The following is a 16,330-nucleotide window of genomic DNA, read 5'->3' as shown; positions in this document are numbered from 1 at the left end:
TTTTACTAGCTATGGCTTCATGACAGGATGTAGAAATGACGCCTATAATTTGGCTTGAATTGCTTTACACAGGATTTTTCAGTGGTGAGACAAAGACCCAAACTATGCTTCTACTCCTAATATCTCCCTGCACTAGGTAAGGACTTCCCAGATAAACACTAGTATGACCTGTGACTTCTGAATATCCTAAAGAATCAGTAATACTCATCATCAATACACTTATTGATTGAAGTTTCTTTGCTTTTGCCCACTAAGCAAGGAAATTCCAATACTTCACAGACTAAAGAGTAAAACATTTGCTGTTTGGAGAATAAGAATAATTTCCAGTGTTTTTATTTAAGACATCTAAAGTGTGCCAAACACTTTGTATGTGACTTTGAACAAATTATTTGATTCAACTTACCTCAGTTTCTTCCTAGTAATGTGGACCTCAAAGTTGTCATGAGGATTAAGTGAGTTTGCATACATTTAGTGCTCAGAAAGGTACTAAAGGCACGTAGTACACATTAATTAAGCATTAATTATTTTTATCTTATCTCTGGCTGCATCTCACACTTCCTATTTTTTCCTGATTTCTTGATTTATTCATGTTCTTTATGTATGTACATCTGTATATAGGAGAGGGATCAGTGTATATACATCTACAGAAAACCTCTAAGAGTCCAGTCTCTGGGAATTCTCCTACCCCAAAACCATTTATCCATCCATTCGTGCAGGGACCTGAGGGCCATACTTGAATTCTTCTTGGTGTTAAAATTTACAGGTGTTGCTGTCATAGCAACAAAAAGACTTGTGGCTTCTCACGGTACCTGACTGGACAAAAGATTTGAGTCTCTGTGATTGGGTGGAAGTGGAAACTATGTCCAGCAGTTAAATGGAGCTGCTAACTTGCTTTATTGTCCAGGTGGGGCCACAGAAAATGCTCTGCCACTGGGACACTGATGGCTTTGGCTCCAAACTCAGCAGAACTGCTGACCAAGCCCCACGGCTGGACAAGACCACCAGCTCAGGTCCTGCACCACTGCCAACAGGAACGCTGTCGGCCAAGATCTGCACGCTTGTGGCTATGAGCCTTGGCCCCCTTTTCCATCACTGGCAGATTTCCCCGGCGATCCCTTCCTGTGAGGCAATGCCTAAGTGGGGCTCATAGAAAGCTTCTCAGAATGCTGGTGAAACGGGGTGCCCACTTTGGGTTTTCCTTTTCCCACTAGAGCAATCACAGGCTGGTACAGGGTGGGGGAGACACCCTCCATGTGGTGTTGTGCTGGCCTGAGGGAAAGTAGATGCTGTCAAAATGAAATCAGTCCTCTTACCTTTCTTATGTGATTTTTCTTGGTTTTGGTCACCCAAGGGGTTGCGTCAGCCCCAACCTCAGGTTCTGGGATCTTCACAAAGGTATCTTATCTATGGCTCCTTGCTAGTTGTTCTTTCTGTGAAGAGAACTTAAGTTGGGGCCACCAATTTTATTATCTTGCTCTAATACACATTTTTCATACCCAGGTTTCCCTTATCTGAAGTTTCATTACCAGATGTTTCTCTATGCACTTATAATGATATATTGATTTCCTTAAAAGAATAGTTTGATATCATCCAGGTGTGCCTAATGATAAGAAAAGGTTAATGTAGAAAGTCTATGATTATTAGTAAAACACTTTCTCAAATTAAAGCTCTCAGATTTCAGTGAGAGAATATTGAGTCAAAGAACTGAAAGGGCAGAAAAAATTGAACAATGGTTCAATTTTGTAATAGATGTTATTTATCATTTTTATTAAACTTTGTATTAGCCATGTGCTTTGCATTGACTAGGATACTCCTCACCACTCTTTATGAATAAGACAGATGACAAGTCTTATTTCCATTTTGTATTAAGAAAATGTATCCAGAATAGCTAAAATGACTTGCCTAGAGCAACATAGAAAGTCAAAGAGGTCAGAGTAGAAATTCTGATTATCAAATCCCTCTTAAATTTCAGGTTATTAAATCAAGCCATTTCTTAGGTGAAGACAGTTTTTTTAAAATGTATAAGTTAATCAGTCATTACATATTTATTCTGTATCTGCTATACAATTAACAATAAATGTTATATGGATTCAATGATTCTTTAGCCCTAGGAACTCACAGTAATTCAGCTTGGATAAAGAAGAATATATGATAAGCCACAGAAACATACAATTTAATACAGCATAAGATTAACTGTAAAAATATGTGTTGTAACTGTAAATGCACTAAAGGTTAAGAGTATTGGGCTTTGCATTGGTCCTTAAGCATATAGAGGAGATGGTTAGGAGGGTAGAAGCTGATTTTCAGTGATGTATGTATGTGGTTTGCGATTTGAGAAAAGACAGTTATGGCAAGCATACCATGCTTTTGGTTTATAAAAGAGCTAAATCTGAGCAAATTCAAGGTTAGTAAATACAGAGGAGTGGTTGTATCATGTCCACTTATGGCAAAGCACTTAAACCAGTTGATCTTCATCTTCATCAAAATCTTCAGAGTTTGATCTGAAGATGGAAGCCACTGAAGGCATTTCTGAAGGGAATAATATAGTCAAAATGACTACTGAGCAAGGTTATATCATCAGTTTTGCTGGAGTTTAAGGGGAAGAATTTGGGATCAGCAAAATCTAGCTCATGAGCTTTCTAATAAACAGGGATAAAGTCTAGATTAGGATTGGAGATAAAAAGGCAGATGAATTAGAAATTCTGGAGAAAAAAACAACAGGTGTTTGTGCCTGGCTTATTACGGAGGATGATGAAGAGGAGGAATCCTAGGGGAGTCTTAACTTAGAAGCTTGAGTGAGCTGATGAATAAGGGAATGTGTGACTGAAATAGACATGTCTGGTAGTAAACTCCTGGTTTCTTATGCAGCCAAATGATCTACACTTGAGTTATACCCCTTCCTGATTTCTTTTTATGAAGGGATTGGAAATTTGAGCACATTTCCATTCACAAAATGCTGAATTCGAGGTAGTGAAAGTCCCATCTGGATATAGCTCCTAGTCATTAGATTACAAACAAGAGCTTAGGTGAGAGGAGAGGATTCGAGACACATTCTCAGTATTCTTGGGGATGCTGATAAATATCACTTCTCTTCCCCACCTGAATTATAAATCAAGAAGACATAAGTCAAGATTTTAAGGCAGATAAAAGCACAAAAACATCATCTTTACTGCTGATACAGCTAATGTAGAAGAATGTGATTCATAGCTAAGGGCAAGTAGGCTTTCTAATATTGAACTCTAGGATTAGAAAGATTTGCCCATCCCATTGTGGGCATTGTATCATTTCCAACCTCTTCCCAAGGATTTCTGACTCTGTAAAGGCATGGAACAGCATGCAAAATTAATGCAGTTTGAGATCAGGATGGCTCCCAAGAGAGGAAAGACACACATGTAATCAGTTTTGCTTTGTTTTGTTGTTTCGTTTCCAAGCTCACCAGTAAAATTAGGACACGATTCCTTTGGAATGAGGTTAAGAGGGTTTCCCTACCACGGCTCCTTCTAGATGGAAGTAAATATAAGGTATAAGAATGAACCATCTCCTCTTCTCCCCTATCCCATCACATTTAGGAGTACTCTACATAGAAATGCACCTTGAGTTCAGAAAACATGTCTTTTGCACTTTGTACGCATAATCGAACTCAAGCATGGTGCCTAGAAAATGTCAGTTACTCAACACTTTTTGATTGCATGAGCAAATAGAATTGGCAGTTGAAGATGATGTGAACTGATGCTTTTCCATTGAAGAAAATGTAAAAAGGATGAGCATAGCTCCATGGAGTAAGCTTGTAGGAACTGAGGAGGAATGGAATGAGGTAGGAACTAAAAGGGAAAAGCACAGTGGGAAACTACGAAGACTCTGGATCTACGATGAATGTCTGTTGGGAACGATGACACAATATATTGTATCCCATGGATGCTATCCTCTATTTCTCATATTTTGTTCAAGTTGGCAGCTATCTTGGACTTGTGGTTTCAGGTATGTGAGAAGTGAAAATATATCCAACAATAATTGTATTGCCTTCTGTTCCCAGAAGGAGTCAAAAACATACTTTTCAGCCTTAAAGGTTGTGATGATATATAATATCCTATTATCTAAAACTTTTTGGGCTACAAGGAACAAATACCAATTCAAGTAATTAAAGTAAAAGAGGAAACACGATAAGGAAATAGCCACGTCTTAAAGAATCTTTGATCAGGGATGCAGTTTGGCCTCAAAAAGGGGCCCAAACTTTGAACTAGAAAGCTACAAGAAACCAGGGAACATTCTCTCTCCATTTCTTATCTCTGTGCTCTGTGTGACTATTATACTATTATACTATTCTTTCAGGTACTGGGCTCTGCTATCCAGTACCTGAATTTATACATCTCCTCAAATCAAGAGAAAAACCCAGACAAAGACTTAAATCTTTTGTCAGGGTACTGTGGAAAACTGCAGGGCGCATCCTAGAGCCCTCCTGGGCAGGGAAGAAAGTCAGTGCCCAATCCAGTTGCTGAGTATAGTCTCTAGTCTTGCCTGACCGGCAAGCCTGGCCAGAGACCCTAGGCAGCTATGGAGCTCACCCTAGGGCCTTGCTCAGGCAGAGTCAAGCCAGCAGTCTCGCCCAAATGCAGAGCATAACCTCTGGCCCTCTCTCTGCAGGGGAGCCCAAACAGTGACCCCAGACAGACCTGGACCTGAGCTAACAGTATTACCCATATAACTTGTGGTCTCTTCCAGGCACAGAGCCCAGCCTGCAGCCCCACCCAATTGTGGAGCATAGCCAACAGCCCCACCCAACGGTAAGGTGCAGCTGGTGGCCCTGCTTGACTAGGGACTGCAGCCAAAGGCCTTGCCAAAGAGTGGAGCACAGCCAGCAGACTGCCTGATCCCAAAGCCCAGCCTGAACACAGAGTCTAGCCAATGGCACCATCTGTCTGGGAAGCCTAGCCTGATGAACATAGATTCAAAAATTCTCAACAACATGCTAGCAAACCAAATTCAGCAGCATTAAAAGGATCATACGTAATGACCAAATTGGATTTATTCTTGGGATGGAAAGACGGTGTATCATAAGCAAGTAAATAAATGCCATATACCACATTAGTAAAATGAAAGACAAGAATCATATGATCTCAATAAATGCTGCAAAAGCATTTGAAAATGGAACACCCTTTTATTATAAAAACTCTCAACAAATTGAGTATAGAAGAAACATATTGCAGCCTAATAAAGGCTACATCATGACACACCATAGCTGTCATTTTTAATGGTAAAAGGTGGAAAGCTTTTCTAAGACCAGAAATAACTCTCACCATTCCTATTCAAATTGGTACTGGGAGTCCTAGCCAGAGTAATTAGGCAAGAAAAAGAAATGAAAGCCATCCAAATCAAAAAGGAAGAGGTAAAATTTTCCTTGTCTGATGATGACAATATTATATATTCAGCAAACCCTAATACTCTTATCAAAAAACTATTAGGCCTAATAAACAAATTCAGTAAAGTTGCAGGATACAAAACAACACATAAAAACCAGTTTCATTTCGGGGCGCCTTGGTGGCTTAGTCGGTTGAGCGTCCGACTTTTGCTTAGGTCATGATCTCGCGGTTCGTGGGTTCGAGCCCTGCGTAGGGCTTTGTGCTGACTGCCAGCTCAGAGCCTGGAGCCTATTTCAGAGTCTGTATCTCCCTCTCTCTCTCTGACCCTCCCCTGCTCACGCTGTCTCTCTCTCCTAGAAATAAATAAAAAATATTAAAAAAAAACAACCAGTTTCATTTCTACATATTAACAACAAACTACCTGAAAAAGAAATAAAGAAAACAATCCTGTTTACAATAATATCAGAAACAACACTTAAGAATAAGTTTAATCAGGGAGGTGTAAAATTTGTACACTGAAAACTATAACACAATGATTAAAGAAAGTGAAGAAGACACAAATAAATGGAAAGATATCCCATGTTATTGGATCAGAGGAATTAGCAGTGTCAAATGTCTCTGTAACCCAAAGCAATATACAATCCATATCAAAATTCCACATCAAATGGAATCATATCAAATACAATCCATATCAAGATTCCAATGGCATTTTTCATATAAATAGAAAAAAATTCTAAAATTTGTATGGAAACAACCTGAATAGATACCAAATAGTCAAAGCAATCTTGAGAAAGAACAAAGCTGGAGGGACAACGCTTCTTGATTTTATACTTTATTATGGAGCTTAGTAATAAAACTGTATGGTATTGATATGAAAGCAGTCACATAGACCAACAGAACTGAATCAAGAGCCCAGAAATACATCCATGCATGTATGGCCAACTAGTATTTGACAAGGAAATCTAGAATGCTCGATAGGGAAAGACAATCTTCAATTAAAAGTGCTGGGAGGGGCGCCTGGGTGGCTTAGTTGGTTAAGCGTCTGACTTTCGCTTAGGTCATGATCTCGCGGTTCGTGGGTTCGAGCCCCGCGTCGGGCTCTGTGCTGACTGCCAGCTCAGAGCCTGGAGCCTATTTCAGAGTCTGTGTCTCCCTCTCTCTCTGACCCTCCCCTGCTCACGCTGTCTCTCTCTCCTAGAAATAAATAAAAATTTTAAAAAAAAAAAAAGTGCTGGGAAATCTGGATAATCACATGCAGAATAATGAAATTTGACCCCCACCTGGAACCACTCACAAAAATTAACTCAAGATGGATTAAAGACTTAAATGTAAATCTTGAAGCCATAAAAATCCTAGGAGAACACAATAAAAAAAATTTCTTGACATTGGTCTTGGCAAGAATTTTATTGCCGAAAATAAAGCAGCAAAGACATATTAAACATGTGGAGCTCCATTAAAATAAAAAGCTTCTGCACAGCAAAAGCAATAATCAACAAAATGTAAAAGCAAATTGTGAAATAGGGGAAAGTGTTTGTAAACCATACATTTGATAAGGGGTTTATATCTAAAATATATAAGGAACTTCTATAAACAGCAAAAAAAATCCATTTTAAAATCTATTTTTAAATTGGGCAGAGTGCCTGAATAGACATTTTCCAAAAATACATACAGATGGCTGATGGGTACATGAAAATGAGCTCAACATCACTCATCAGCAGGGAAATGTAAATCAAAACCACAAGTAGATACCACATCACACCTGTTAGGATGGCTATTTTCAAAAAGATAAGAAATAACAAGTATTGGTGAGGATGTGGAGAAAGGGTGTCCTTGCACACTGTTGGTAGGGATATTAATTGGTACAGTTACTATGGAAAACAGTGTGGTGATTCCTCAAAAAAAAAAAAAAATAGAACTACAAGATGATCCAGCAATCTCATTTCTGGATATATATCCAGAAGGAGATGAAATAAGACTCTCAAAGAGATATCTACACAACCTGGTTCATTGCAGCATTGTTCACAATTGTTAAGATATAAAAACAACCTATGTGTCTGATGGCAAACGAATGGATAATGAAAATATATACTTGAAATTTGCTAAGAGAGTAAATCTTAAAATGTTGTCACTGCAAAAAAGTGGTAACTATGTGAGGTATTGGATGTGATACCTAATCTTAATGTGGTAATCATTTTCACTACATATATATATATATATATATATATATACACACACATATATATGTATATATTTATATATAAACATCACATTATACACATTAAACTGATACAATATTATTTGTAATTATATCTTAATAAAGCTAGGGTGGGAGGGGTATCAGATAATTCCCTGTTTTCCACATAAGGGTTTTTTTTTTTTTTTTTGTAAATAATCTCAAATAATATTTACTTCTCTAATCTTTAAACAAAATTCCTGGGGCACCTGGGTGGCTCAGTTGGTTAAGCATCTGACTTCAGCTCAGGTCATGATCTCACGGTTTGTGGGTTCGAGCCCCATGTCGGGCTCTGTGCTGACAGCTAGCTCAGAGCCTGGAGGCTGCTTCACGTTCTGTGTCTCCCTCTCTCTCTGACCCTCCTCTGCTCATGCTGTCTCTCTCTCCCTCTCTCAGAATAAATAAAAACATTTAAAAAACTTTTTAAAAAATAAAATTCCTGTTATCTTGACAGAAGAGTCACTTGACATCCATTGTGAATTGTGAAGAATAGAAAAAACTAAAAAAATTCATTCTATTTCTATAGACTCAGAAAAAAAAATTGAAGTAATTTTCCTGTATTGACATTTTTCATATTAAACCATTACAGTCAAATGAAGAATTTTTTTTCTTCAAAGATAATAACTCTGTTTAATAATATGTCATGCAAGGTGTTTTTTTAATGTTTTCACTTGGGAAAAAAAATACATTGTAGAAAGTACGATTAGGTTAGAGAACTATAGTACCAGAAAAATATTTCTAAATGTTGGTGAGCTCTCAACAATGTAAGTCAGATGTAATCTAACTTGGAAGAGAAGAGGGAAAACATGCTAAGGAGAGAAAACAATGCAATTTCTGGGAAAGAAATTTCCTTCGTTTGTTCCTTATGTAATTCCTGCAGAGTATATGCCTCAAGCTTATTACAGTTTACAAACACTTTTGGCAATGTTAAATTAATTTAATGAAATATAACAATAATAAAGAAGTAAATGGAAATTATTTTTTTTAAGTTTTTTTTTTTTTTCTAGGAGAGAGAGAGAGAGAGAGACAGCGTGAGCAGGGAAGGGTCAGAGAGAGAGGGAGTCACAGACTCTGAAACTGGCTCCAGCCTCTGAGCTGGCAGTCAGCACAGAGCCCGACGCGGGGCTCGAACCTACGAACCGCGAGATCATGACCTAAGCGAAAGTCGGACGCTTAACCGACTAAGCCACCGAGGCGCCCCTGGAAATTATTTTTTACTATTTGAAATGATTCTTTTCAGAGATTTTAGGAGAAGATACGATTCGAAACTTTGATAAAGTTTAATGTTCATATTATAAGTGAATTTCACTTGTCTTTGCCATCTCCATTATACTGGCTAAAAACCAAAATCTTGAACATTGACAAAAAGTCCTCCACAATTACTTCTCTCTTAGAGGTGCATTATTGATGTCCTCATGCTCTGGTTGCACTAGTCCTGCATTTATTTCCTTAAACATGCCCTACTTTTTCTGGCTCAGGGCCTTTATCACAGTTTGCCTTTGCTTGTAACACACCTCATCCAGCCTCCACTTTCCCTGGTTAACGCGCACCCATCCTTCAGTATCATCTCAAACTGCATCTTTAGGAAAAGCCTTCCCCAATGTCCTAGGACTAAATCACCTAGGGCACCTGAGGCCCTAATGTCATCAATACATTTTAGTGATTAAGGGGAAAAAATAGCTCCCCAACTTCCTGATGCAGACTCAATACAAACTGCTAACCATTTTCTATCTCTAGCACCATTACGTTACCCATTATATGGCTTGGGAGGTGCTTCAACTTTGACTACTTCCTTAAGCCACAGATTCTGAAAGAAACATAGCAATGTGAGAGTAAGAAGTAAACATAAGTTTAAGGCAGAGTTCAGAAAATGAAATAAATCCTTATGGTGTCCTCATTTTAGGAAATGGAAGGCATGATGATTATAACAACATGTTGGTGCATAATTACAGTGTTAATTCCTATGACAAATGTAAGATTTTCTTATAAGAAAAATTAAAGTGAGAGGAAAATAACCAGCCTGCTCACGCTTTTCTAGCGTTATACTCATTTATACTTAGTTATTTTATTAGAGCTGGAGGGTATTTCAATTTTTGTAGTATTTAACCTGAATTAACAACTTTGAAATCCCGCTTTACCTCTTTCAGAGATTAATAAATCTTCAAAGCTCACATTTTAAAAAGTATTGAATCCTAATTACATTTTTATTTCTGAATTCTTTCTAACATCAAACATTTTTTGAAAGAATTATCCCATGCCTGCTGGTGACCAGGTGTTCTTAAGCTTAAGACTATAAAAACAATAAGATGGCTATGAAAGACTTGATTTTCAAAGTCAGATCTCTAGGAAGTCTGCAAATATAATCTTCAGGGCATGTGGAGGCAAAAGCAATAGTAGTTATCCATGGTCCACCACTCCATCCCAGCTTCCATAATGATCTCAAATCTTTTTAAGTCAAGCATAGCGTATAAATTCAAGTAGAAAACTATTAGATGTATTTCAGCAGCAAAAGTCTTCGTGAGCCCAAACCGGCATGTTTAAGAGCCTAATGATACTTTAAAAGCAAATTATTAGCCATTATGTATTCTCTAAATTTCCCATATATTTTTATTAAACACATATCCAGGCATATTCATTAATTTTAAACTAAGTACATCTACATATGGCAGTCTATATTTCTTTTCAAAATTGTTTAAATTTAGCAGGTGCCAAAGTTATTAGTTTAACTTTTTTATTGTTCTCCCAAAGCATTTCACCAGGGAAAAGTGTTATTCGGTCTCCTGTGTCTACTTCAAAGAGAGTTTTGGTCAGCACAGCGTTAGGTTCCTTTTGCCCGACATTTCTGAACATTTTTTCAGTTTATTATTATGAAAATATAAATATGTATATTATTTCTATATATAACATATAGATTATTGAGAATATAAAAGCCTAAATGGCTTTTCACAGGATACGTTTATAGTATCAGTCATTTCACAGTTTGTTTCCTCCACCAAGACCCACTGACATGAACTGGGGATGGGATAGTGACAGAAGAGAGAAAAAGAGAATGAGAGGGAATAGGAGTGGATGAGAAGAAGGGAGAGTGGATGAAGAGGCAGAGACTGAAACTCCCTAAGTTTTCTTACATTCTGAAGGTAAGGTTTTCCTTAGAAATATTCTTTCCATAGAATTTAATGGATTGCTTAAGTTTAGAGGTAATAAAATGTATCTAAGAAAAGCTTATGGTGAAACCTAAGGAATAAAAGTCATTCATTTATTCATCCATTCACTGACTATATTAACATACCTACTATACCTTACTTAGTGAAAGACAAAAAAAATCACACACACACACGCACACACACAATTTCAAATCTAGTCATAGAAGGGAGTCAAGTCTATTGATTACATTAGTGTGATGAGTTCTACAAAAAACGTGCACACAAGATGGTGAAGGCATTCTGGGATCAGTCTTGGGGAAGGTTTCTGGAAGAGATGACTTTTGGAGTCAGTCTGGAATGTTGGGTAGAAATTTGCTATGTGGGAAGTAGAAGATAGGAATTGGGTAGGAAAATATAATTCCTGTAAGAATCTACAGTGTGTCAAATGAAATAATAACATCATTTTGTTGTTGTTAAACTACAGATAAAACAATTAAGATGCCTGCAGAGAATGTAGAAGTGGTCACTTGCAGCTGGAAAAAGAAGGGTGGCAGATTATGTAAAGCACTGTGCTATGCAGAGGAGTCTGGATTTTACCCAGTGAGAAAAATAAGTAAGTGTGAAACCATGGAAGACTTTTAATATATTTGTGTTTCAGAAAGAACATTCTGGGGAAACATGTGAAGGCTGAAGTAGAGACAGATAAGAGATGAGACTTTTGTTAAGAGGCAAGAAATAAGAAGACTGAACCAAGACAGGTAACAATAGAAGAGAGAAGCGGCAGATAGTTCAGACCAGAGCACAGATGGACATCAGCCATGAGGATAATAGAGTAAAGAGTAGTCTTTACTCTAGTGTGTCACCACTTTCAGTTTTTAGGACAGGAAATTGATGCTAAGTGGAATACTCCAATAAATTCACAGAATCATGATTGATAAATTCAATCATTAACACAAAAGCCTTCAATTTACTGGGATGTATACTGCTTTAAAATGTAAAAAACAAACAAACAGGACTTTTATTATTTAAACTATAAAATGTTTATTTCATTTCCATTTAAAATGTCTTCAAGTAAAAATATGGACAAAAACACATACATGAAGGTTGAAGCAACTAGAGGCATGACTGGAATGCATATACATAAATACAATTGCAATTAAATTCATTGCAAACGTGAGCGACACCATATTGCACCAAAATTTGTTCCACACAAAAACACATGTGTCAAGATGTGTTCCCATCAGATGAAAGCACTCTTATTTCATAGTATCTCACCACTTACACAAATAGCCCATAAACACCATCTGGCAGTGCGATGGCTGCACCAGACCTCTCCCCAGAGGGAAATCATTAAACTAGAGAAAACTCCATTTTATTTCACATATGATGCCTATATGATGGTATGGGCATCAGTGCCAGAGAACCTTAAGCAACACAACACAATTCACACATCAAAGTCCCTTACACCTTTTATATTTTCATATCAAATATCTAAATAAATCAGTACTCCTAATATGGTTGGAATATAGATGCAGAAAAGGAATTTTGCTATTTAAGGATGTACCAATGTAAGACACTGTGTCAAATTTGTATAAAAGACGCACAAACTCCTCTACCAAGTTTTAGCATCGTAACGCCAGAGTGAAGAAACCCCACCACACATGAGGACCATTTAGGATATTGAGGCTCATTCTTCCTCAGCTGGATTTCTCTGTTCCTATATTTTAGATCACCAGGCCAAGCCCTGCCCCTTAGTTAGAGGAATGGTACAAGGTCATGACAAATGCATTCCAGATTCAAGTTAAGGGATAAAGCTGGTCTATAAATCACAATTTAAGCATAGATTAAAGAGATGGCTGCCAGCACAACCATCCAGAGTACTCTACCATTTTCCATAAGGCCAATTGATTCCATAGGTGCAAATTATTGATGCTCGCCATAGAATGTAGGAGGCATTTAAATACATTCATATCCAGTACCTAATAACGTGTTAATATGCACATACCAACACACATATTTTCTACCCCTTGATAATTGAAAAAGAAATCACTGTTACTAGTCCAGATTTTAACATGAAGCTCACTAATCCATTTCCTATAAAGTAAATACAGATATACATACAATAAAAAAGACACGAAAAATTCATTATGAAATGAATTCTGAGTCAGTAACTAAACACCTTCTCTACCAGTGCATCACTACCATCTAATCCACTCTACAATAAGTAGGGGGGAAAATAAGAGTTCTATGAAATCTGGAGTCAAATCTTGTTCAGAAAACTAGGACAAATGTACGTTCACCAAGCATTCAGTACAAGAGGCCATTTGCCTTGCCTTTTTCTGACTTGTACTTATTATAAAACCACCGGTAGCCAACTTTTAGTATTAGTAAAACAAAACTACATGTCTGCTCACCAATTTGGCACAGAGAAAAGACACTATATTTCATGGTACTAAGCAATGCGCTTTTAACATGACTGATGCTTACATTTGCAAAGTTCTCAAAATGTTGAGGCTACCACTGAAAACACATTACTATCGTATTGCAACTCATCTACAAAGAAATAGAAACTTGTGGTCCATGCCTGTGTTCAAAATAACATTGGCCCCAAATATCCTAAAAGAGTAAAGTGATATATCACTCTGCAAGGAGAGTGTCAAAAAAAGAATCTGGTGTTCTTGAAGAATCAAAAAGTTTAGTTCCAGATTTACAGCATTAGTAATAATCCTAAGGGAAAACTATTAGGTAAAAAATTTCTCTAGGGAGAAGATAAAACAATACAAGACTACTTAAATTTTTTGAAGAATTCTTGTGGTTTGTGTGATAACCCTAGATATACATTATTCTTTTGCTTCCAAAGCAATTCAAAAGTGCTATATGGTAGTGTTTGAAATCATTAAAACACACAGTAGTTTAATGTAGATCATCTCTGTTCTGTTAAAAGCATACATTCATTTGAAACAATCTCTTTTATTTCCCCAAAGTATTATTTTACTTGAATATAATATTCTTTATATTACATTAGTCAGTATATGGAAATTTGGAATGAAAGAGAAATTCCAGGGAAAAATAAATCAGAAATCCTTTGAAATAAGACAGTTCAAACCTAAAACCAGGGAACCACACTGCATTGCCTCCAGGTGTGATTACAAATGAGCTTCTGAGCAAGTGCTGAAGACTGTTAATTAGTAGGAGTAAGTGAGGTCCATCTTCACAGTCCTCATGTAAGTCAGATCCCTCACAACCCAACCAATTATACAGATGTAACATCCAAAAGCCTAATGTTTTCCCCCAAGTTTTTGTGCAAAATACACCATCGCCCAAGGTGCTCAAAATACAGTCACTTCTGCAAAAGACTTAACTGTGTATTAGTCTTTTTTGTTTGTTTCTCTAGTGTTCAGCGTGACCTTTCGAGGCTTCAAGAGGTAATAAGGACTCAGCAACCAATAAATTAATTCACTTGCAAGTCATGCTTTTTTAAAAAAAGTCAGTAGTGTGTATGTTGAGGGGAAAACAAGTATGTTCACTTTCAAACCCGTGCGTCCATCTGCTCTCAGATGCCTACTTCTCCACAGTTTTCTTGAGAGAGTATTTTCTATAAAACTGTTAAGCCTGTAATTGATACCATAAATGTACCCTTGATCCAAGTAGCTGAAATACACACGTGTAACAGATAACTATTTCATATAACTGCCTTCCAATGATATTTTAAAGCCAATGGTAACAAAGAGAAGAGAGGCAAGGACTCTCAGAACGTAAACCAAGTGGTAATTTCACATGAAGGATATCTAGGTAATTGTATAAATTCAAATGAAGACTCACTCCCATCAAAAATATATCATGTCAAAATATGACAAAACAAAGGGAATCATCGGTCCATTAAAAAAAACCAGGATGATTCCAGAAGATCAAGCTAATATCCACAGGATGTTCTAAGAGGACAATATCTCACAACATGGAAAACTGGAGAACTTTCTGTGATACCATGATTTATGCCTTTGTGGATTTGTATAAGATCTAAATATAGACCAAGCATTTATTTTTAGACAACAACTAATTTGAGAATGCAGCAGAAAGAAGGAAGGATTATCTTCAAAAATTGGCTGTTAAAATACTTTGTTAAATGCATTAATAATACTACCTAGAAGTTACACTTTTAGATATTATATATATTGAGATACATTTAAAATACTGTTTATGAGAAAATTAACCTAAAATACACTTATAGGTAATCAATTCTTTTACCTTACATGTAAAGTATGTAAACAGAAGCTGTCAAGACGACTCATTATCTACTCTAATTTATATCCACCACGAGCTTCTTGCCAGTTACATAACATCATACTTTCATTCCTGCCTTTGAGTTGTTAGCAAAATAAAACACAACTCTGTAAACACCAGCACCAACATTCAGCATATCATGTAGGGTAAAACGAAGCAAGATTACATTTAAGTAAAATCAATCTTTTACTCATCTGCATTCAAATCTCAAATCTCTCTATACTTCTTTCCTAACTCAGAGACTTACAATGGAAACCCTATTTATTGTTTTTCTATCACTCAGAACTGACACGTAAAAAATGTCAAAAATGAACTCCCTCCCTATGTATCAAATAAATATTATGAGAAAGCCATTTATAGTTATATATAGATACTTCAATTAACTCAAAACTTCATTATTTAAAAGCATTCTATAAATGGCCCATGTTTATTTCTAATAGAAAAAATAATGAAAGTTATTTTCCCTTACAGGGATAGATGCAGATTTTGTAGGGCCAGAAATGTATATAATTTTTCTGATCTCCCCTTCAAGAAAATTAATGCAAAACTCCTAATGCAAAATTAGATACAGCCTTGGAAGGGGCATGTCTAAGTGAGGGCACTGAAGCTATATTCCATTAGCTACTTGGGATATCCACCTCTCCACAACAATTAATTCCCAATATTTCTCTGACTATGCTGCCTAATAAGCTACACCAAAATATCATCACTTACAGTCACATGCTATCTTTCATTTCCTGCTACTCTGACCTTCAGTATTCTATCTCATCACCTATACCTCAATTATAAGAAATCCACTATGGATCAAAGATGCCCCCTTTCTTGATTAGCACCGCATTCATCTACAAATAGAGATAAAATAATGAGTTTCCTGAAGACTGATTACAGTTCATAAAAAATTATGTTAAGTAATTATGCTGGTGTTAACCATCTGTTAATATGTCAATAGCAACTGAGGAAACAAGTTTACCAGACATATAAAAAAATCCCAAAATTTGATTCAATGTACATTGTTTAGTGTTTGAGAAACCGCCATGCACTGCTAATGTAACCTGAGAACCTATCCTACTTTTGTGCCAGCAGGGATGGGGCAGATACAGTATAAGCACGTGGGTGTATTTGTGTACATGCACACTTAACATTTATATTTACTCTTGAGTCAGCCATCTTTTCTCTTCCAAATCTTATGTCTCCTAAAGACAAGACCAAGGTCTACTTCTAGCTAACCTAATCATTTATAATAGTCCAGTTTTCTTCATTTGATTAAAAAACAACTCAGGAAAATAATCCAACATTTAAAAAACTGAGTCAAAAAC

The 16,330-nt window shown here is 36.6% G+C and overlaps 1 protein-coding gene across 1 annotated transcript in view; it reads right to left on the bottom strand.

Annotated features, from left to right (window-relative positions):
- Positions 1-1,318: 1,318 nt before the first annotated feature.
- The window catches only part of SLC7A11 (solute carrier family 7 member 11), a 94,202-nt gene continuing 79,190 nt past the window's right edge, over positions 1,319-16,330 (bottom strand). The window contains exon 12 of the mRNA XM_039222287.1: positions 1,319-1,430. Coding sequence (XP_039078218.1) covers positions 1,405-1,430 — 26 coding nt within the window. The 3' untranslated portion in view covers positions 1,319-1,404. The remainder of the gene's footprint in view (positions 1,431-16,330) is intronic.

Source organism: Hyaena hyaena, unplaced genomic scaffold (assembly GCF_003009895.1).
Source record: "Hyaena hyaena isolate Hyena2069 unplaced genomic scaffold, ASM300989v1 scaffold_1097, whole genome shotgun sequence".
NCBI classification, from domain to species: domain Eukaryota; kingdom Metazoa; phylum Chordata; class Mammalia; order Carnivora; family Hyaenidae; genus Hyaena; species Hyaena hyaena.
Note: the sequence above shows the minus strand (reverse complement) of the source record. Positions and strands in the feature narration are given on the sequence as shown.